Here is a 24,041-nt window from a genome sequence, read left to right as displayed (position 1 = left end):
AAAACCTGGGGTTGCAGTGAGAGAGAGACTCACTGAGATCCTTGTGGAGGGAGGAGGAGAACTTCTGCAAGGTGGGCATCCTTGGAAGAGGCTTCGCAGTAAGGTTATAACGACTAGGAGAAAGTGAGGACTGCAGATGCTGGAGATCAGAGTCAAAATGTGTGGCACTGGAAAAACACAGAAGGTCAGGCAGCATCCAAGGAGCAGGAGAGTCGAGGCTGGAGTGGGATTCTTGATGGAGTAGTAATCCAGATTCCCAGGATCACTCTCAGGATCCAGGTCCAAATTCCCATGACAAAAATCTGGAATTAAAAGTCTAATGATGACCATGAAGCCATTGTTATTTTTCATAAAAATGCATCAAGTTCAACAATGCTCTCCCTTTAGGGAAGGAAACTGCCATCCTTACATGGTCTAGCCTACATGAGACTCCAGACCCACAGCAGTGTAGTTGACTCTTAAGTGCCCTCTGAAATGCCACAACAAGCCAATCAGTTGTATTAATCACTTAAACGTTGTAAAGGAATGAAATCAGATGGATCACCTGGCATTGATCGAGGCACCAGAAAAGACAATGGCAGAAACAGCCCTGTCAATCCTGCAAAGTCCCCCTCACTAACATCTGGGGGCTAGTGCTGAAATTGAGAGTACTGTCTCAACAGACTAGTCAGCATCTGCCTGACACAGTCATACTCACGGAATCATACCTGACAGACAATGTTCCAGACCCTATCATCACCATCCTTGGATATGTCCTGTCCCATCGGCAGGATAGACCCAACAGAGTTGGTGGCATGGTAATATACAGTCAAGAGGGAGTTGCCCTGGGAACCCTCAACATTGACTCCAGACCCCATGAAATCTCAGGGCTTCAAGTTAAATGTGGGCAAGGAAATCTGCTGATTGCTACATATCATCCTCCCTCGGCTGATGAATCGGTACTCCTCCATGTTGAACAACACTTGGGGGAAGCACGAAGGGTGGCAAGGTCACAGAATGTTCTCTGGTTTAGGATTTGGTCCATCACCAAAGTAGTCCCACAGCAGTACTACTGATCGAGCCAGTTCTGTCCGAAACAACATAGCTGCTAGACTGGATTTACAACAGGTGGTGAAGGAACTAACAAGAGGAGAAAGCATACTTGACCTAATCATTACAATCCAATGGCTGTGAAGCATCTGTCCATGGCAGTATCACTAGGAGTGACCACTGCATGGAGACAAAGTCTCACCTTCACATTGAGATTAAACTCCATCATGTCATGTGGCACTATCATCAATGATGAAAGTACCAGAGTAGAGGAGGTCAACTTCAGACAAGTTACTTTTCAAAGAGGAAAAATAAATGAGTAAAAGTTTACTGATCATAGTTGACTATCTGGTCTGGCAGTAGTTATCCAAAGACTTTGATCCTCAGCTGGCTGTTTAAGGTTGTAGCTGTTGGTAGCTTTTGCAAACAATGTTATGCAAATTATTATCTTACCTTAATAGTTCTTGGACTGCTGCAGGGGTATAGACAAAATTACTCTGCAGATGGTTGATGTAGGAGAGATATAATTATACTTAGAGAGAGGGAGAAAAACAATAGCTTTTCTTCATTGATGCTGATACATTTTGCCAACCCAAGTCCAAGACTACACACACAGCCTAGATTTCTGTGGTTTTTAAAAAATTATTTACAGGACGTGGATGTCACTGGCTAAGCCAGCATTTACTTCCCATCTATAATTGCCCAGAGGGTAGCGAAGAATCAATGACGTTGTTGTGGGTCTGAAGTCACATGTAGGCCAGACCAGGTAAGGAAGGCAGTTTCCTTCCCTAAAGGACATTAGTGAACCAGATGGGTTTTTCCTGACAAGCAACAATGGATTCATGGTCGTCATTAGATTCCAGATTTTTATTGAACTCAAATTCACTTTCTGTCATGGTGAGATTCAAGCCCCAGGTCCCCAGAACATTACCTGGATTAACAGTCCAATGATAACACCATTAAGCCATTGCCTCCCTTAAAGATGTAGTGCTGTGGCAGTGACACCACCTCCAGGCCAGAAGGTCCAGCTTTCAGGTCCCACTTGTTCCAGAGGTCTGTCATGAACAGGTTGATTAAAAATATCTTCCCACAAAGCCTGGTTGGTCACACCACTTGTCACAGTTGCCAACAAAAGTTCAGAAATCTGTTGTATATTCCAAAACCACAGCTTTCATCTGTAAAAAAATCAATATCTTTTACCTTAACCAATTAAATTGTGAATGTTTCCTTCTTCCATGATTGCATGGAAGATGCATCTCCATTTTTGATGAGGTCAAAAGGAAGGTGTTTATACTCTGTTTATTGTCAACTGTTGAATCTTCATAGACCCTGTGTCTCCATCCCAATGGAGTGGAATATGAACTGCATTGTAACATAAAGTTGCACCGTTTATTTACTTGTGGTCAACATCCTTGTTTTGGTTAAAAATCGAATTTCTAAAGAATGCCAATATTCATCTTCAGCCGATGAATTACAAATGAATAACTGTCTTGAATATGTCATCATAACAACATCCATTGCCTTAACACTGGAGTGGTGATGCCAGGAAGAACCTGAGGTAGTAGAATCCTGGAACAATACTGCCCCAAAAAGTTTTTTGATATTGGATATTTCTAAAACAAGAACGATAGAGAGTTTTGTGGCGAGAATATGGACATGAGGCAAGTTAATGGAGTTTCAAATCAGCCAATGGTTAAATGATGGACCAGGCTCAAAGGGATGAATGGCCTCTTTCTTGTCCATTGTTCTGAGCAGCATGTCAATCTTACCTGTGAGAGTTGCAGTGACTGATAGCTATACTCCCTCTGCTCCAGTGTTTTTTTACAGTGCGGTTAATACTAATACGATGTGCCATTCTGTCCTGTCACAGTGGCAATGTGATTCCCAGAGTGGAGTACACAGAGGATGAGATAAGAACCTGGAGTATTGTCTATCGAGAGCTGAAGACCCTCTACCCAACTCATGCATGTCATGAACATAATCGTGTCTTTCCACTGCTGGAACAGTACTGTGGCTATCGGGAGGATAACATTCCCCAACTTGAGGATGTCTCCAAGTTCTTACAGTGTAAGTATTTTTTTAAAAATGCAAGAATTTGCATTTATATAGTGCCATTAACTTCGTAAAATCCCAAGATTCTTCCCAGGAACCATTAATACACAAGCATTTTACATCCAAGATTCACAAGACAGGTCAGAAATGTAGATTTTAGGGAACATCTTAAAGGAGGTGAGACAAAAGAGGGTTAAGGAGGTAAGTCAGAGCTAAGGGCTCAGTCGATGTGGTGGAGTGGTTAAATGCAGAGGTGCACAAGAGATCAGGAGTAACAGAATACAGAAATCCTAGAGTATATAAGACCTGGAGCAGGTTACAGAGATCAGGAAAGGTGAAGCCATGGAGGAATTTGAGGACCAGGATAAGAGGTTTAAAATTAAAATATTAGGGCATTGGGAGCCAGCACCAATCAGTAAGCAGAGGGAGAATGTGTGACTGGAATTTAGTCCAAATCCAGCAGCTGCCCAGATTTGAGTAAACTGAAACTGATAGAAGGTGACGTTTCCAATTGCATGTTTCAGCAGGAGTACAGAACAGACTGATTTTCAGTGAAGACACCCCACACTCACACACACACACCAACTCAGACAGACACATTAACACTCTCACTCATACACACACACAGACATACCCTCGTTCCCACACTCACACAGTCACTCATATGCACCACATACTGACATCCATACAAACGCACACAGATACACTCTCACTGTCACACACACATGCACTCATTCACACACTCATCCATACACCACACACACACACATACACTCAACCACATGCACAGACAAGCATACTGACCCACACATGCGCACCCTCACATACTCACACACACACTTATCTTGATTCCTCCAAAGGTGAATGACCCGATGAGGTAACTTTGATGGTGTTTTGACATGTATGTCACTCTCTGACTGAAGGGGAAATACATCAGGAACAGAAGCTGACTCCTGCCTTTTCTTTGATGTTCCAAAGCTTGCACAGGCTTCCGTCTGCGCCCAGTGGCTGGCCTCTTGTCTTCCCGGGATTTCCTGGCAGGTCTGGCATTCCGTGTCTTTCATTCTACACAATACATCCGACACGGATTGAGACCGATGTACACGCCAGAACCGTAAGTGTTCCTTTTTAATGGAAAGACTTTGTAATTCGTAACAAAATCATACTTGGAAGTTCTGAAGGGTCCATAGCGTGGAATTAATTCAGCTGGACGTTTGAAAGAGCCAGTGATGTCAAAGTTGCATTCTTTCCATAAGTAGATATAAAAATAAGCAAAGTGATTAACTGCTAGTGTTAGGAAAAAATGATAGAAAAACAAAAGTGATAGATGCATAGGAACACACTCCTGTAAGTTCCACCCAAGTCACATCCTATCCTGACAGATTTGTAAAATGGTTAGGCAGGCATATGGTACGCTCACTTTTATTGGCCAAGGCATGTAGTTTAAGAGCAGGAAGGCGATGCTGGAATTGTATAAAACATTAGTTCACCCACAGCTAGAGAATTGTGCGCAATTCAGAGTCCACGTTATAGGAGAGATGTGACAGCACTACGGAAAACCCAGAGGAGATTTACCAGAATGAAAAAGGGGCAGCACGGTGGCTCAGTGGTTAGCACTGCTGCCTCACAGCACCAGGGACCTGGGTTTGATTCCAGCCTCGGGTGACTGTCTGTGTGGAGTTTGCACATTCTCCCCATGTCTGCGTGGGTTTCCTCCAGATGCTTCAGTTTCCTCCCACAGTCCAAAGATGTGCGGGTCAAGGTGAGTTAGCCAAGCTAAATTGCCCACAATGTTCAGGGGTGTGTAGATTTGGTGCATTAGTCAGGGGTAAATATCGGGTAGGAGAATGGGTCTGGGTGGGTTATTCTTCAGAGCGTTGGTGTGGACTGGTTGGGCCAAAGGGTCTGTTTCCACACTGTGTGGGTTCTATGGAAAAAAGACAAATGTTGAAAATCAGAAATGCAACAGCAATTGCTGAAAACTTCAACAGGTCAGGCAGCATCTGTGGAGAGAAAGCAGAATTAATGTTTTAGGTCCAGTGACCTTTCCTCAGAACAGATTTACCAGGATGTTACCTGGGCTGGAGTTATGAAGAGAGATTGGACAGACTGGGGTTGTTTTCCACCTAGCAGAGGAAATTGAGAAGGGACACGATTGAGGTGGACAAAATTATGGAGGGCATTGATAGGGTAGGCAGGAAGAAGTGTTTCCCCTTGGTGAAGGGACTAATGACCAGGGGGATATATTTAAGTACGAGAAGGGGTTCTAAAGAAAAGCTTTCTCCCCAGAGGGTGATGGGAATCTAGAACTCACTGCCTGTAAGAGTGGGAGAGGCAGAAACCCTCATCACATTGAAGAAGTGTTTAGATATGCCCTTGTGATGCTAAGTCTTACAAGACTATGGGCCAAGTGCTGGGAAATTAGATTAGGATAGTGAGGTCATTGTTTGTGACCAGCACAGACTTGATGGGCTGAAGGACCTTTTCTGTGCAGTAGATTTCTATCACCATAACTCTATGGGCAGGCCCCCTGCAAGTCAACTTACTGCAGTTGAAAGTTTGGGTGAAGATTTGTAGCTCGGGTGCTCGTTGTTGTGGTTCTGTTCGCCGAGCTGGAAATTTTTGTTGCAAACGTTTCGTCCCCTGTCTAATGCCGGAGGAAACACCACAGAAGTGCTTCACAGGAGGCTCCCAAGCACTGAGGATGTCACCTAGACAGGGGACGAAACGTTTGCAACAAAAATTTCCAGCTCGGCGAACAGAACCACAACTTACTGCAGTGGTTAAAACCCTTTGGTACTGGTCTCATCCTTATAGATATATGTTTGCACCTTCTCCAATGCCTCCAAAATATTTTTGCAATAGAATTATTCACAGTTATTCCAAGTGTGGGCTTAATGTATGTTCATTGTAAGTATTTTCATTGTAAGTTTGCCATAAGCTCTCTGCTCTTTAATTCTATCCATCCAGAAAAGGCTCACAGTTCATGGCTTACATTTTTGTGTGACCTTCTTCACATCTGTCATGACATTTAGTACAGTAGGCCCTGCTCCTGGGAAGACTTGAATGCTGTTACTCATTTGTGTGTTTCTTCCCATCTTTAGGGACGTGTGTCATGAATTGCTAGGGCATGTGCCACTCTTTGCTGATCCAAAATTTGCCCAATTTTCACAGGTCAGTGCAACATATTTCAAACTACATCCTGGAATGTTTCAAAGTCTTGACATGAAGAAAACTGATTTGAAGAATAATGGTTTTTGTTGTTTCTCTATCTCTCTCTCTCTCTCTCTCTCTCTCTCTGTCACACTCTTTCCTCTTTTCATTCATGTGATGTGAGAGACAATGTCAAGGCCAGTCTTTACTGACTACCCTCAATTGCCCTTGAACTAAGTGACTAACTGAGCTATTTTTCTAAAAATTATTTTGAGGCATTACTGGCAAGGGCAGAATTATGGCCCAGCCCTAAGTCCCTGTGACCTGATTGACTAGCTCAGGCTATTTAGAATCGACTGCATTGCTGTTGTTCTAGAGTCACGTGTAGGCCAAACCAGGTAAGGATGGCAGATTTCCTTCCTGAAAGGGTATTAGTGAACCAGATGGGGTTTTACAACAATCGAGATATTTACATCATCATCACTATTAGTGTTTTGATTCCACATTTATCTACTAATTGGATTTGAATTCAGGGCAATTGGAACATTAGTGCAATTCTCTGGAATATTGCAAATGCAGAAAATTTGAAATAAAAACCACAAGTGCTGGAGAAACTCAGCAGGTCTGGCAGCATCTATGGAGAAAGAAACAGAGTTAATGTTTCTAGTCAGGTATGACTCTTTTTCAGAAGTCTGAACTCTGAAGAATCATTCCAGACTTGAAACATTAACTCTGTTTCTCTCTCCACAGATAATACTAGATTGACTGAGTTTCTCCAGCACTTCCCAGTGCCAAATGAGCTTCAACCACATCAAAGGAGGCATACATCCTGCTGTTAGATTTATCGACCCCAATCAGTAAGGCACTCAGCAGGCTTTAGACCTTCTTCAATACATTCACTGGGGTCTAACTGTGCTGAAGGAGCCCATGCTGAAACTAACAGCCTACTTTAGTAAATGACAGTGACAGAAGAGAACTTAGGAAATAGAAGGAAAAGTAGGCCAGTCAGCCCATCAAACTTGCTCCTCTATTCAAGCAAATCAAGGCTGATCACCTACGTCTGCTATCTCATATCCCTTGAGACCATTAGCATCGAGAGACCTATTGATTTCTAGGGTGTAGGTTTGCTCGCTGAGCTGTAGGTTTGATATCCAGACGTTTCATTACCTGGCTAGGTAACATCATCAGTGGCGACCTCCAAGTGAAGTAAAGCTGTTGTCTCCTGCTTTCTATTTATATGTTTGTCCTGGATGGGGTTCCTGTGGTTTGTGGTGATGTCATTTCCTGTTCATTTTCTGAGGGGTTGACAGATGGTATCTAGAGGTGTATGTTTGTTTATGGCATTGTGGTTGGAATGCCAGGCCTCTAGGAATTCTCTGGCATGTCTTTGCTTAGCCTGTCCCAGGATAGATGTGTTGTCCCAGTCGAAATGGTGGGTTTTTTCATCCGTGTGTAGGGCTACGAGGGAGAGAGGGTCGTGTCTTTTTGTGGCTAACTGGTGTTCATGTATCCTAGTGGTTAACTTTCTTCCTGTTTGTCCTACGTAGTGTTTGTGGCAGTCCTTGCATGGAATTTTGTAAACGACGTTGGTTTTGTCCATGGGTTATACTGGGTCTTTTAAGTTTGTTAGTTTCTCTCAAACAAAAACTAACAAATTTAAAAGACCCAGTACAGCCCATGGACAAAACAACGTCGTCTACAAAATTCCATGCAAGGACTGCCACAAACACTACGTAGGACAAACAGGAAGAAAGTTAGCCACCAGGATACACGAACACCAGTTAGCCACAAAAAGACACGACCCTCTCTCCCTCGTAGCCCTACACACGGATGAAAAAACCCACCATTTCGACTGGGACAACACATCTATCCTGGGACAGGCTAAGCGAGGGCTGAATAGAATTCCTAGAGGCCTGGCACTCCAACCAGAACGCCATAAACAAACACATAGATCTAGATACCATCTGTCAACCCCTCAGAAAATGAACAGGAAATGACATTACCACAAACCCTAGGAACCCCATCCAGGACAAATATATAAATAGAAAGCAGGAGACAACGGCTTTGCTTCACTTGGAGGTCGCCACTAATGATGTTACCTAGCCGGGTAATGAAACGTCTGGATATCAGACCTACAGTTCAGCGAGCAAACCTACACCCTAAACCTCAACCTGAGCTACAAATCTTCACAAACCTTGCTATCGATTTCTGTCTTGAACCTGCTCAATGATTGAGCTTCCACACCCTCTGGGACTGAGAATTCCACTGATTCACCATGAAAATAGTATTGACGCAAGACAGACAGATAACCAAAGTTCATGAAACCAGGATGTAGAAGTGCTGAGAAATGATAAAGGCAAGATGTCTCTTGTGGGAGTAATGTAAAGCTCCACAAGAGTAACAGAATAAAGGAAACAAATAAAAACAGCTTATGAGAAAGGCCTGTTGTAATCATGGGTGAATTAATTTACATATTGAATAGAAATTTCAGTAAAGGTAACCCAGATAAATCATTCATAGAATCTTCTCAGTGTTTCTGGAACTTTACACTCTGGAGTCAAACAGAGAGCAGGCTGTGCTAGACCTAACATTGTGCTATGAGGGAGGATTAATGAATGGAAAAGTCATAATACAGGCACATCCCTCCCCTCCTGGGGAGCAGTAACAATAATATGATTGAATTTTACATTCAGTTTAAGAGAGAGAAGAGTGGATCCAAGACTGTTATTTTAAATTAAGGAAATTATGTGGACGTGAAAGCAGAATGGCTGAAATTAATTGGCAAATTAGATTAACGGATAGGTCACTAAAGGTGCAGATTAATAAAGAGGAAAAATTAATGTGTGAGAGGAAGCTAGCTAGAAATGTAAAAATTGAGAGTAAATGTTTCTTTAGAGACTTTTAAAAAGGAAATAATTCTATAGAGTTTTAAAACTTCAAAGGTTTGGTGAAATGAGACTGAAAGTACTGCGGATGCTGTAAATTAGAAACAAAAACAGAAATTGCTAGAAAAGCTCAGCACGTCTGGCAGCATCTGTGGAGAGAAATCAAGGTTAACGTTTTGGATTGAGTGACTCTTCTTCAGAACTGGGGAAGTTCTGAGGAAGGGTCATTTGACCTAAAACGTTAACTCTGATTTTTCTCCACAGATGCTACCAGGCCTGCTGAGCTTTTTCAGCAATTTCTGGTCTTGTTTGTGAAATAGAGAATATGTATGATAAATCTCTTGAAGTTCTTTGGAGAAGTCCAGTGTGCAGCCATGATAAAATGGGATATGAGGAATGTCAAATCAGCCAAGATTGGACTGAATGGTGGACTGCTGTTCCTATTGCTTATGGTCTTATGGTAAATGTAAACTGATGAAATTGGTGAAACTGGTATTGTACTTTGGTTTACAGGAGGCATTTGATAAAGTGCCATACCAAATATTATTTTGGAGAATAAAGGCTTATTGTGTGGGGGGTTACATATTGGCATGGATAGAGGATTGGCTGGCCATCAGGAAGCAGAGCGTGCAAAGAAGTAGGTCATGTTTTGGTTGGCAAGGTGTGATGAGTGGTGTACCACAAGGAATAACGTTGGGACCACAGCTATTTATAATTTATATAAATGACGTGGATGAAGGAACCGATCTTACGAATGTTAAATTTATTTAATGTTGCATGGATACATAGGAAAGTAATTTGTGAAAAGGACATAATGAAGCTGCAAGGATATGTACTATGTGAATGGACAAAGATCTTGCAAATGGATTACATTACGTGGTAAAATGTGAAATCGTCCATTTTGGCAAGACAACAATTTAAAAATGTGTATTATCTAAATGCTAAAAGATTGCAGAGCCCTGAGATGCAGAGGGATATTTGTGTCCTTGCGTATGGATCATTAAAGGTTAGTGTGCAGGTACAGCAAGTAATTAGAAAAGCTACTAGAATGTTATAGCTTATTGCAAGGGGAATACAATACACAAGTACAGAGGTTATGCTTCAGCTATATTCAGCTAGTGTACTGTGCACAGAGTTGGTCTCTTTTTTTTAAAGGAAAGATGTATGTGTCAAGGAAGCAGTTCAGTTCAGGGTTTGCCAGATTAATACCTGGAATGGGCGAGTTGTCTTAGAAGGAAAGACTTGACAGAGTAGGCTAGTATCCACTTGAGTTTAGAAGAGTGCCTTGATTGAAACATAGAAGATCCTGTGAGGTCTTGACAAGGTGCTTGTAGAAAAGATGTTTTCTCTTCTGAGAGATTCTAGAATTTGGGAAAACAGCTTTCCCCATCCACCATGACACACCACATAAAGAATTTGTAAATTGCAATGAGATCTCCTCTAATTCTTGAAAACGCTGGAGAATGCGGCCCAGGTTCTTAAATATCTCTTCGTAAAGCAATCCCACCACCACAAAGATTAGTCAGGTGAATCTGTGTGGTATTCCCTCCCTGGTAGATGCATCCTTGTTTAGATAAGGAGAATAAAGCTGTGCACAATGCTCCAGCCGTTTGTGTTGGTGGTAATGGAGATTGTTGGTCAAAATCAGACTGGGAGAGGTTTAGCTGGGGAATTATCACCCATGGGCTAAATCCCAGAAGCAAGGTTGTTGAAGAAAAGAATTACCCACCTGTACCTCCTTCCGCAGAATGGCTGATTGGACAATTCTCTGGTCAGAACACACCTGGAGCGTGGTGGTCGGTACTGGAAGTTGGGGAGTCATTCAAACTACTTCCAGCAGAGCTGCAGACATTGTCACTGCTGTCAGGGTCTGAGTTCTGAGGGAATCCTAGAGATACTTGGATTTACAGGGGATGAACCATAGAGTCAGTACAGAAAAGACCCTTGGCCTATCAGGTCTGTACTGCCTAAAATACCTACACTAGTCCCACTTTCCCTCATAGCCTCGAATGTTATAGATGTGTGGATCTTTAAGTTAAACTATGACAAGTCAAGAAACACAGCTTCAAGTTCCCTTCCCCCAATCATGCCTCAACCTTTAAATCTCTGGAATTCTCTCCCTAAACCACTTTGCTGATTCTCTTTTTCCCTTTCCTTTAAGATTCTCTGTAAAAATCCATCTCTTTGATCTCTTTTTGGTTGCCTGTCCTAGTGTCTCCCCGTTGCCTTTTTTTTGCCTGAATACATGAAATGACATGGTTTCTCAATGTTAAACCTGCTTTATAATTGCAAGCTGTTGCTGTAGGACAAAAGTAAAATGTAAGGTCCACGGTAGAGGTTCTGTGGTTGGGTGGGAGAAGGGTGATATAAACACTGTTATGATTTAATGTTCAATTAACAGGGGCCTGTGAATGGCCATCTTCTAATTTCATCTTGTGTCCAACTTGTCAATGCCTTTTACTAAATAACTGTTGTTTGTCATTCCCTATTCTTGCAGGAAATAGGACTTGCATCTCTGGGTGCTCCGGATGAATATGTTGAGAAGATTGCTACGGTATGTAGGAAGTCTCGTTTCATTTCTGTCTGTCTGTAATGTAAATTTTACCTGATCACTGGAGTGCACAGATGTGGGAGAAATGGATAGGAGGATACACTGACAGAATTAGATCTGGAGGCCACAAATTTTGTGGAGCATGAACAATGAGACAGACCATTTGGGCAGGAGAGACTGTCTGGAGACTCCTGACAACTTTCTGCAGTTCTATTTTACAGGATCTGTGAGCCACTTTGGTCTGCATATTATAAAATGAACTGAAGTAAGGGTGAAAAAGATTTACTGGAATGGCCAGAACAGAAAGCTTATGCCTATTTGGAAAGATTGAACAATGGCTGGATGGACAAGCTTGGGCTGTTTTCTCCAGAAGATGAAAGTCTTTGGAATGAGCTGAAGATATCTTTAATGTTTGATTAGGTAGAACATACAAAAGATATTTACACTTATGGGAAGGACCAATACTACAGGCTATCAATATAAGACAGCCTTATCCAGGGCCTTGGTACGGCCACATCTTGAATATTGTGTACAGTTTTGGTCTTCTAGTCTGAGGAAGGATATTCTTGCTCATGAGGGAGTCCAGCAAAGGTTCACCAGACTGATTCCCGGGATAGCAGAAATGACACATGAGGAAAGACTGGATCGACTGGGCTTGTACTATCTGAATTTAGAAGAATGAGGAGGATCTCATAGAAACATATAAAATCCTGATGGGACTGGACAGGCTGGATGTGGAAAGAATGTTCTCGATGTTGGGCAAGTCCAGAACTAGGAGTCACAATCTAAGAATAAGGGATAAGCCATTCAGGACTGAATGAGGAAGAATTTCTTCACTCAGTGAGTTGTGAACCTGTGGAATTCTCTCCCTCAGGAAGCTGTTGGGGTCAGTTCATTAGATAGATTCAAGAGGGAGCTGGGCATGGCCCTTGTGGCTAAAGGGATCAAGGGGTATGGGAATGGAATACTGAGAGAGCATGATCAGCCATGATCATATTGAATGGTGGTGCAGGCTTGAAGGGTCAAATGGCCTACACCTGCACCTATATTCTAAGTTTCTAATAAATCCAGAGAGCAATCCAGAAACTTTTCCACTCAGAGAACTTTGGGAATGTAGAAGTCGCTCTCACAAAGAATGATCGAAGCAAATTAATTAAAAAGTAATCTAGACACACATGTGGGAAGAAACAGGTAGGAAGATACAATTTATTTGATTTAATCTTGAGACATGGTCATTGCTGGCTGGACCAGTATCTATTTCACCTCCCTAACTGCCCTTGAGAAGGTGATAGTGAGCTGGCTTCTTGAGCCCTTGCAGTTCACTTGATGCAGAGATGCTTACAATGCGGATAGGAAGGGAGTTCCTGAATTTTGACCGAGTGACAGTGAAGAAACAGTAATATATTTCCAAGTCAGTATGGTGACTGGCTTGGAGGGGAACTTGGAGAAACGGAAGGAGACTATTGTGGTGCAGAAACTCTTGCTTGGGGCAGTTGGTTGAATAGTTTGTTTCTTTGTTCCAAATACTTTGTCAGAATTTTAAAATAATTGATTGACAAAATGTACAAAATCACCATTAACAGGATTTAAAATGCAACATGCTTTGCCAGTAGTGCTCCAAATGGGCACGGTGGCTCAGTGTTTAGCACTGCTGTCTCACAGCACCAGGGACCCGGGTTCAATTCCAGCTTCAGGCGACTGTCTGTGTGGAGTTTCCCCATCTCCCCGTGTCTGCATGGATTCTGTCCAGGTTCCTCCCACGCTTCAAAGATGCGCAAGTTAGCTGAATTGGCCATGCTAAGTTGCCCATAGTGTTCCGGGATGTGTAGGTTAGGGGCATTAGTCATGGAGAGAAAATGAGGTCTGCAGATGCTGGAGATCAGAGATGGAAATGTGTTGCTGGAGAAGCGCAGCAGGTCAGGCAGCATCTAGGGAACAGGAGAATCGACGTTTCGGGCATTAGCCCTTCTTCAGGCATTAGTCATGGGTAAATGTAAAGTAATAGGGGAATGGGTCTGGGCAGGGTACTTGTTGGAAGGTCAGTGTGGACTTGTTGGGCCAAATGACATGTTTCCACACTAGAGGGATTGTATTCTATGATTATTGTTTCTGCTCTTCCTGTCATAGTGGGTTAGAAACAACCTTAGAATTGTCCACTTCTGTTGACATACAATGGGCTGAATCTTACCCAGAAATTGGTTTGTGTCTATTTTGGCGGTTTCCTGGAGGATTTCTCTCTATGAGTCCTGGTGAGTTATCTCCCAGAAACGAATCATAGAGTCGTAGAGCTGTGCAGCATAGAAACAGATCTTCAGTCCAACTCCAGACCAGAAATCTTAAACTAATCTAGTCCCATTTGCCAGCATTTGGCCCATATCCCTCTAAACCCTTCCTATTCATATACCCATCCAGATGTCTTTTAAATGTTATAATTAAACCAGCTTCCACCACTTCCTCTGGCAGCTCATTCCATACATCCATCACCCTCTGCTTGAAAATATTTTTCCTTAGGTCCCCTTTACATCTTTCCCCTCTCACCTCAAACTTGTGTCTCTAAAATTGGACTCCCCCACCCTGGGGAAAATACCTTGTCTAATCACCCTATCAATGCCTCTCATGATTTCATAAATCTCTGTAAGTTCATCCCTCCGCCTCCAGCATTCCAGGGAAAATAGCCCCAGCCTGTGGCTCAAACATCCTAAACCTGCCTCAATAGCTGCGTACCTTGCCACTACAGTGCACGGCTTGTATGTTTTCCCGCTCATTGCGGGCAGAGCTGTTGCCAGTTGCCTGGGCTTCCTGGCACCAGTTCCATCTTTAAAGCCTGGCACAGTTCATTTTATTTGCCCTAGAGCTGCTGATAGTGGGCAATAGCATCCCACTTCGCACAGAGGGGTCCTCGAGATTCTGTTGGATGGAGAAGGGGGTACTGTGCACTCACTGTCCAAGAAGCATTGCATGTGAAGTCAGTAAGTGATATGGAGTCGGAGGAGCAAGCAGTGAGCTGGAGTCACCAGGTACCTGCTTGGACTTTCATATCAAGGATTGTCACCCTCTGGTTTCTATCTGGGAAAATTGGAAACTGTATAACAGTGAGGAGCGGTGACCAAATTATGGTGTTAATGCGTACTGATAAGCTTCTCACTGCTCAGAATCTCATCTCACCCATCAACACCTCTGGTTAGGAAATGGGATGTTTTGCTCTTGACCGTGAGAACTCCTCACTGCTGATCCCACACAAATCTCCCAACTTTCTTGCCAATGCCTGCATGGTTCAGGACCTGGGACAATTAAACCAACCGTCCGAGGAGGGTCCCACCCAGACCCATTCCCGCTACCCTATAACCCTACATTTCCTATGGCCAATCCACCCTAACCTGCACATCTTTGGACCGTGGGAGGAAACCCACACAGACATAGGGAGGATATGTAAACTCCACATAGACAGTCGCCCGAAGCTGGAATCAAACCCAGGTCCCTGGCGCTGTGAGGCTGCAGCGTTAACCACTGAGCCACTATGCCACCCATAATCTTTTTCCATTATTCTTTCACGAGATGTCAGCACCACTGGCAAAGCCAGCACTTGTAATCCATCCCTAATTGTCATTGAAAAGAGTGGCCTGCTCAGCCATTTCAGAGGGCAAGAAAGATTAAACCACATTGCTGGGGATGTCGAGTAATGAATGGTTTAGACCTGGTAATGACAGCAGATGTCATGCCCGAAAGGGCCAATGCTCTAATGCTGTGGGGCCATGGTTTGAATTCCACCAATGATCGATGACATTTGAATTCAATTTTTAAAAATCCATAAATAAAGTGTAGCTACGCAATCATTATCAATTTCCTTTAAAAGCCATCTGGTTCACTCGTCCTTTAGGGAAGGAAATCTGCCATCCTTACCTGGTCTGGTCTGGCCTACATGTGACTCCAGACCCACAGCAATGTGGTTGATTATTAACAAAGGACTATTCCTTTGAAAAGGTCTCACAAGCCATTGAGGTTAAGCACAATTAGGAGAGATGACCTTGATAATGACACTTCGCACAAATAAACATGAATAAACTATATGAATTAATTTTAAAAACATATCCATACTTCTTCAGGTGATACACAGGGAAATATCGATAAGTTGTATGTTGTGGTAGAATAAACAACCTTCAGTAAAATTCTCAAGAGAAAACCCAGCAGCTCCCAGGATGCAATCAGGTTCCATTCTGTTTGTAACTTGAATTGTACGTGAGCCAGAACATAAAACATGACAATATAAAGTAGCCGTTTGTAAGTTAGGGAACTTTTGTATGTTGGATCTTTAAAATTGCTCCCCTGCATGGCATCCTGTTGGTAAATATAAGCATTTGTAAGGTGGACATTGGTAAATTGGAAGCCCCTGTGTATTCCAAGTTGTAATAAAGTTAAAATTAGCATTAAAACAGAGTAACACTTGCTAGCAGAGTATAAAACATCAATTTTAAGTGTCCAGCCTGTTATCTGAAGGAAATCTGTTGACTTGCCATTAAGATGAGACTGTAGCCTTTCTAATCTAACCCAGGAACAGCCTGGAAGCAGTATCTTAAAGGTTAAGCAATTATGTATCATTATCCCATGCCTTTCAGCCTCAATGGGACGTAGAAACAAAATCAAACAATTAAAGAATTAAAGCCTTGGTAATTATGAGCTGGGTATTAAATAATGAGAACAACAGCATCAATTGCTTCAAAGTGATGAATGCTTTAAACTGCAGCAGCTGGGACCAGCAGCAGAGTGGGTTTGTTCTCCTGAGCTCTGAATGCGGGTCAGACGGATGGGATCACTACACAGAGAGTGCCATCGCAAATCTCAGGAGGCTCTGTGCTGTTCTGTGAACCACCCCTTAGATGACAAAAGTGGTTAGGAGTTAGACGTAGCAGGAAAAAAGGGGCATGTGACAGATGTCAGGTTAGAAACCCATAGGAGCAAGGGTGGGCCATTCAGTCCATCAAGCCTGCTTTGCCTATCAATTAGATCATGGCTGATTATCTACCTCATTTCCTGTACTATCGCCATATTCCTTGATGTGATTATTAGTCTCCAGACATTCATCGATTTCTGTCTTGACCCTGCTCAATAATTGAGCCTCCACAACTCTCCGAGGTAAAGAATGATGTCAAGGGTAGTCACTCTCATCTCCCCTCTCAGATTCTCCTGCTTTGTCCATGTTTGAAACAAGGCCATAATGAGGTCAGGAGCTAAGTGGCCCTGTCAGAATGCAAACAGGGCACCAGTGAGCAGGCTATTGCTGAGGAGATGCTGCTTGATAACACCTCCTCAATGCAGTAGGTATCTCCTGGGAGAGACTAGGACTGGAGGGCCTACTCTCTGAATAAGGGGAGACACATTTAAGACAAAGCTGAAGAGAAATTTCTTGTCTCAGAGGCTATTAGGTCTGTGAAATTCTTTACCACAGAGGGCTGTCGAGACTAGGTCATTAAGTGCATTCAAGGGATAAATAGATTTTCATTCAAAAATAAATCAAGAGGTGTGCAGAGAGGTTAGGAAGTGGAGTTGAGGATTCTCAGATCAGCCATTACCTCATGGAACGGCAGAACAGAAAGACTCAACAGCCAGCTTCTGCTCCTACATCTTATGACCTTGTAATCTTATGGTTAGGATCTGAAATGTCCTACCTGAGAGTGTTGTGGAGACACATTCAATCATGGCTTTCAAAAGGGAATTGGAGAATTGCCAGAAAGGGATGATTTGTCGGCTGCAGGGAAAGGCTTTAGGGTGATGCGGTTGGTTGGATTAATTCAAACAGTATCACAGAGAGCAAGCACAGATGTAATGGGATGAGTGGCCTGCCTTCCTTCTTCAGTGGACGTAAAAGGTCCCAAGGTCACTAATTAAAGAAAGCCAGGCAAGTTCTCTCCTGTGCCTTGACCCATATTTATCTCCCAGGAAACATTGATAAAAAGCAGATATCTGGTAATGGTCATATTGTTGTTTCAGGGATGTGGCTGGTTCCACTGTTTTTTGCATTACAACAGTGAGTACGCTTCAAAAATAGCTTGTTATCCATAAAGTACTTTGGAATGCTCTGTCATCCTCAAAGTTACCATATAAATTTAAAGCTTTATCTATTCCTTTAGATTTCGGACCATGTAATACCACTTTTTCAGACACTGGTCAACTCCAGTATGGCAGAAATGCTATTGGGAACATATCAGCCCACATGGGTAGTTGACCCTAACCTCTTAGGAGTTGCAAGAACTGCAGATGCTGAGATCAGAGTCGAGGGTGTGGTGCTGGAAAACACCTAACCTTGGTTCCTGATGAAGGGCTTTTGCCCGAAACGTAGATCCTCTTGCTCCTCAGATTGCTGCCTGGTCTGCTCTACTTTTCCAGCACCACACTCTCGACTCTTAGGAGTTGCCCCAGGACCAGGTAAGGACTCCATGCTCAAAACTATGAACAACATCCAATAGCAGACCAAATGAATCTACAGTGATGAAGGGAAACAGAATAGTACTTCAAAGGAAGACAGCTGCTTCCAGGTTGATGACCTTTCAGGAAGATGACTTTAAGCAGACATGAGGAAGACATCAGCAAACTAATTTATGCTCTTTTTCCTCATCATAATGTACTTTGACATTAAAAAAGTAACGAAGAGGAGAGCAAAGGACCCTGAGGAGAAATGAGCATGAGTCATCAAAACGTAGGAAGTAGGAGCAGGAGTAGGCCATTAGGCCCTTCAAGCCTTCTCCATTATTCAGTATGATCATGGCTGATCATCCAACTCAATCACTATTCCCACTTTCTCCCCCATACTGTTTGACTCCTTTAACCCTAAAATCAAAATCTAACTCCTTCTGTAAATACATTTGATTTTTTGGCCTCAGCCACTTTCTGTGGCAGAGAATCCCACAGGCTTCCCACTCTCTGGGTGAAGAGATTTCTCCTCATCTCAGTCCTAAATGTCCTGTCATTGGATCCCTGGTTCATATTTTCATCTATCACATTGGATAAGAATTTTAAAAATACACATCCTTTCACCAAACCAGATATCTGACACATATGGGCAATATATATCTCAGATTGATTTGCATCAAATTCATCTTCATTTGAACAATCTGAAAACAATTGCACCCCAAGCACAAATACACGCTTGCTTCTCTTTAAGTGGTGGTATTGGGGCACGTGATCACCTTGATAAACCAGGATGAAATTCCCTAATAATCCTAGGAACAGGAATAGGCCATCCGGCCCTTCGAGCCTGCTCCACCATTCAATAAGATCAAGATCTTTTCGTAGACTCAGTTCAACTTACCCACCCGCTCACCGTAACCCTTAATTCCTTCACTTAATTCCTTCACTGTTCAAAAATCTATCTACCTTAACTTTAAAAACATTCTATGAGGATTTCTTAACTACTTCCCTGGGCAGGGAATTCCATAGACTAACAACCCTCTGGGTGTAGAGGTTCCTTCTCAATTCAGTCCTAAATCTGCTCCCCCTAATTTTGAGGCTATGTCCTCTTGTCCAAGTTTCACCCACCAGTGGAAACATCTCCTCTACTTCTACCTTATCTATTCCTTTCATAATTTTACATATTTCTATTAGATTCCCCCCCACCCCCATTCTTCTGAATTCTGGTCTAATATAACCCCAGTCTACTCAGTCTCTCCTCATAAAAACAATTGCCTCATCTCCAAACTCAACCTTACACATGGTGGCTGTCAGATAATAGGATGAATGTCACCATCAGGATTACATGCCAAATGATTTCATGCAGGCTCAGCCACGCTTGAGGGACCAAGGTCTCTCAGAATACTGTTTGCCTCATTCAGAAGTCTGGCTGAAACTGGGGAATTCACATCCGAGATATTGTCAAGCACTGACATTATTGCATATCTTGGCGTTGGGAGGGCACCTGGCCTGGTAGACAGCAGTGTGCTTATTTCATAACTGCTCTTTGGGCAAGTAAATGCATGCCTGCCCACATCCAGTGAAATAATTCTTTTGAAAATGTAACTCCAAATATCCAGTTTTGCTCTCAGCATTTTCCCACACAATCTTAGTGAAGAGCTCTGGCTACAGGTGTTCCCAGACGAGTCAGTTTGATAATGTAGTTTGCCAGCCCAGATCCTGCTGACTAGATCCTCTTCCTGTTCTGATTCACAGGTTTATTGGTTCACAGTGGAGTTCGGTCTCTGTAAGCAGAATACCGAGATTAAGGCATATGGCGCAGGGCTACTGTCATCCTTTGGAGAGCTGCAGGTCAGTTGTTTTCCATTGCCCTTCCCTCTCAGATGTTTGTCTTTCTGTGCTCATGCTTACAGTAGAAATTGCACCAGTCTAAGTGAATGACATTTTCCTTTCCAGTATTGCCTAACAAATGAACCAGAACTGCGTCCCTTTGACCCAGTAAAGACAGTTGATCAGAAATATCCAATCACTAAATTCCAACCAATCTACTTTGTTGCTGAATCGTTTGAAGATGCAAAGGAGAAAGTGAGGTAACTTGGCACGTTGCAAATAAAATGAGACACTTGACCTGGTTCATGACTATGCTTTATCTCAATTCCATTTTCCCGCCTTTATACATTATCCCTTGAAATGCTTGGAGGAGGTTGTATTGTAGTCATGACTAGCCCACCAGAGACCCGAACTAATGCTCTTGAGCAATGAGTTCAAAGCCCAACATAGCAGCTAGTGGAATTTAAATTCAATTTCATAAAAACATTCTTCAATATAAAGCTGGTCTCAGTCATGGTGACCAAGAAAGCTATTATTAATTGTTGGAGAAGCCCTTTGGTTCACTTTAAGGAAGGAAATCTGCTGCCTTCACCCACTCTGGCCTACATGCGACTCCAGACCCACAGCAATGTGGTTGACTCCAAATGGCGTGGCAAGACATTTTACACACTCACCTGAGGTTTTCTGCAAAGTGGCCATTCAATCTACATCTTTTGTTTCTTTTTCTGCCCCATCCCATTGACCCTGGAGGACCAACTCTTCTATCATTTGATCTCTCCTGTTTTCTACCCCATCACAGAACTTCATTTTTACTTCTATCCAACACACCCCATGCTCAAACGTATCCTAGGATATTATAGGAAGTTGGAGAGGAAATTGTGGGCACCCTAGCAGAAGTATTAGTATCGTCTATAACCACAGGTGAAGTGCCAGAGGACTGGAAGGGGCTAACATTGTCTTGTAAGGAGAAGTCTGGAAACTATAGACCTGTGAGTTTGACATCAGTAGAGGGTGTGTTTGTTGGAAGTGATTCTGAAAGATAGCTTTTAGATGCATTAGAGAGGCTAAGAATGATTAGGGATAGCCAGAATAGCCTTGTGTGTGGAAAATCATGTCACACAAAATTGATTGAGTCTTTTGCAGAATTAGCCAAAAGGATTGATGAGGGCAGAGTGGTAGAAGTTATTTACTTGGACTTTAGTAAATCCTTTAATAAGATTCCATATGGTAGACCAGTTAGTAAAGTTAGATCCCATAGGATTCAGTGTGAGCTTGCCAATTGGATACAAAGTTGGCTTGATGGTAGGAGGCAGAGCGTGGTGGTGAAAGTTTGTTTTTGAACTGGAGGCCTGTGACCAATGGTGTTCTGCAGGGATCGGTACTAGGACCACTTATATTTGTCATTATGTAAATGATTTGGGTGAGAATATAGGAGGAGTTTGGTAAGTTTGTGAATGACACCAAAATTGGTGGTATAATGGACACTTTGCTCTCTCTCTTTCTCTCTCTCTCTCTCTCTCTCTCTCACACACACACACACACACTTGAACACATACTCACACATACAAATGCACACACGCGCACACACACACTACAGAGGATGCATACTAATTCACTCATGGAATGTGGACATCTCTGGCAAGGCCAGCATGATTCTGGCTCTTAGCCTGCTTTCTGAGCATGTACTCACTTTGCACTTACTTGGAGACTACCAGCCTGTGTACATGACACATAGCTTTATTAATACACATTCACTAGGGTACAGGCTAACAGTCTGTGGGTTCAGTGCTCAGTTACAAGCTGACAGTCAGTGTGTTCAGTGCTCAGTTACAGGCTGATGGTCTGTGGGTTCAGTGCTCAGTTACAGGCTGACAGTCATGTGTTCAGTAGTAAGTAAAGGCTGACAGGCTGTGTGTTCAGTGCTCAGTTACAGGCTGACGGGCTGTGGGTTCAGTGCTCAGTTACAGGCTGACAGTATGTGGGTTCAGTGCTCAGTTACAGGCTGACAGTCATGTGTTCAGTAGTAAGTAAAGGCTGACAGGCTGTGTGTTCAGTGCTCAGTTACAGGCTGAAAGGGTATGTGATCAGTGCTCAATTACAGGCTGACGGGCTGTGAGTTCAATGCTCAGTTACAGGATCACAGCCTGTGTTTGGTGCTCAGTTAGAGGCTGACAGTCTGTGTGTTCAGTGCTCAGTTACAGGCTGACAGTCAGTGTGTTCAGTGCTCAGTTGCAGGCTGACAGTCTGTGTGTGTTCAGTGTTCCATTTCAGGCTGACAGTCGGTGTGTTCAGTGCTCAGTCACAGGCTGACAGGCTATGTGATCAGTGCTCAGTTACAGGCTGACGGGCTGTGAGTTCAATGCTCAGTTACAGGCTGACAGTCAGTGTGTTCAGTGCTCAGTTACATGTTAATAGGCTGTGTGTTCAGTGCTCAGTTACAGGCTGACAGTCTGTGTGTCCAGTGCTCAATTACAGGCTGACATTTTTGTGTGTTCAATGCTCAGTTACAGGCTGACAGTCGGTGTGTTCAATGATCATTACAGGCTGACAGTCAGTGTGTTCAGTTCTCTTTACAGGCTGTCAGTCAGTGTGTTTGGTGTTCAGTTACAGGCTGATGGGATGTGTGTTCACTGCTCAGTTACAGGCTGATAAGCTGTGTGCTCAGTGCTTAGTTACAGGCTGACAGGCAATGTGTGTGGTGCTCAGTTACAGTCTGACAGTCAGTGTATCAGTGCGCAGATACAGTTTGACAGCCTGTGTGTTCAGTGCTCAGTTACAGGCTGACAGTATGTGGGTTCAGACAGGCTATGTGATCAGTGCTCAGTTACAGGCTGATGGGTTCTGAGTTCAATGCTCAGTTACAGGATGAGAGCCTGTGTTTGGTGCTCAGTTACAGGCGGATGGGCTGTGCGTTCAGTGCTCAGTTAGTGGCTGACAGGCTGTGTGTTCAGTGCTCAGTTACAGGCTGCCAGGCTGTATGGTTGGTGCTCAGTTACAGGCTGACAGTCTATGTTTGGTGCTCAGATACAGGCTGACAGTCTGTGTTCAATGCTTAGTTACAGGCTGACAGTCTGTGTGTTCAGTGCTCAGTTACAGGCTGACAGTCTGTGTGTTCAATGCTCAGTTACAGGCTGACAGGCTATTTGATCAGTGCTCAGTTACAGGGTGATGGGCTGTGAGTTCAATGCTCAGTTACAGGATGACAGCCTGTGTTTGGTGCTCAGTTAGAGGCTGACAGTCTGTGTGTTCAGTGCTCAGTTACAGGCTGACAGTCTGTGTGTCCAGTGCTCAGTTACAGGCTGACATTCTGTGTGTTCAGTACTCAGTTACAGGCTGACAGGCTGTGTGTTCAGTGATCAGTTACAGGCTGACAGTGTGTTCAGTGCTCATTTACAGGCTGACAGTCAGTCTGTTTGGTGTTCAGTTACAGGCTGATGGGCTGTGTGTTCAGTGCTCACTTACAGGCTAACAGTCAGTGTGTTCAGTGCTCAGTTTCAGGCTGACAGGCTGTGTGTTTGGTGCTCAGTTTCAGGCTGACAGGCTGTGTGTTTGGTGTTCAGTTACAGGCTGATGGGCTGTGTGTTCAGTGCTCAGTTACAGGCTGACAGTCTGTGTGTTCAATGCTCAGTTACAGGCTGACAGTCTGTGTGTTCAATGCTCAGTTACAGGCTGACAGGCTATTTGATCAGTGCTCAGTTACAGGGTGATGGTCTGTGAGTTCAATGCTCAGTTACAGGATGACAGCCTGTGTTTGGTGCTCAGTTAGAGGCTGACAGTCTGTGTGTTCAGTGCTCAGTTACAGGCTGACAGGCTGTGTGTTCAGTGCTCAGTTACAGGCTGACAGTGTGTTCAGTGCTCATTTACCGGCTGACAGTCAGTCTGTTTGGTGTTCAGTTACAGGCTGATGTGCTGTGTTTTCAGTGCTCAGTTACAAGCTGACTGTCTTTGTGTTCAGTTCTCAATTACAGACTACCTGCCTGTGTGGTCGGTGTTCAGTTACAAGCTGACGGGCTGTGTTCGGTACTCAGTTACAATTGGATGGGCTGTGTGTTTAGTTCTCAGTTACAGGCTGTGTGTTCTTTGCTCAGTTACAGGCTGACAGTCTGTGTGTTCAATGCTCAGTTACAGGCTGACAGTCT

General features: G+C 43.4%; 1 protein-coding gene across 2 annotated transcripts in view; it reads left to right on the top strand.

The window, feature by feature from the left end:
- The window catches only part of pah (phenylalanine hydroxylase), a 102,927-nt gene that overhangs the window by 60,913 nt on the left and 17,973 nt on the right, over positions 1–24,041 (top strand). For both annotated transcript variants that reach the window (XM_043708757.1, XM_043708756.1), the window contains 6 exons: positions 2,900–3,096; positions 4,060–4,195; positions 6,186–6,255; positions 11,617–11,673; positions 19,828–19,923; positions 20,029–20,162. In XM_043708757.1, the coding sequence (XP_043564692.1) occupies positions 2,900–3,096; positions 4,060–4,195; positions 6,186–6,255; positions 11,617–11,673; positions 19,828–19,923; positions 20,029–20,162 (690 nt within the window). The remainder of the gene's footprint in view (positions 1–2,899; positions 3,097–4,059; positions 4,196–6,185; positions 6,256–11,616; positions 11,674–19,827; positions 19,924–20,028; positions 20,163–24,041) is intronic.

The sequence above is a fragment of the Chiloscyllium plagiosum genome, chromosome 19, assembly GCF_004010195.1.
Source record: "Chiloscyllium plagiosum isolate BGI_BamShark_2017 chromosome 19, ASM401019v2, whole genome shotgun sequence".
In the NCBI taxonomy this organism is placed as follows: Eukaryota; Metazoa; Chordata; class Chondrichthyes; order Orectolobiformes; family Hemiscylliidae; genus Chiloscyllium; species Chiloscyllium plagiosum.
Note: the sequence above shows the minus strand (reverse complement) of the source record. Positions and strands in the feature narration are given on the sequence as shown.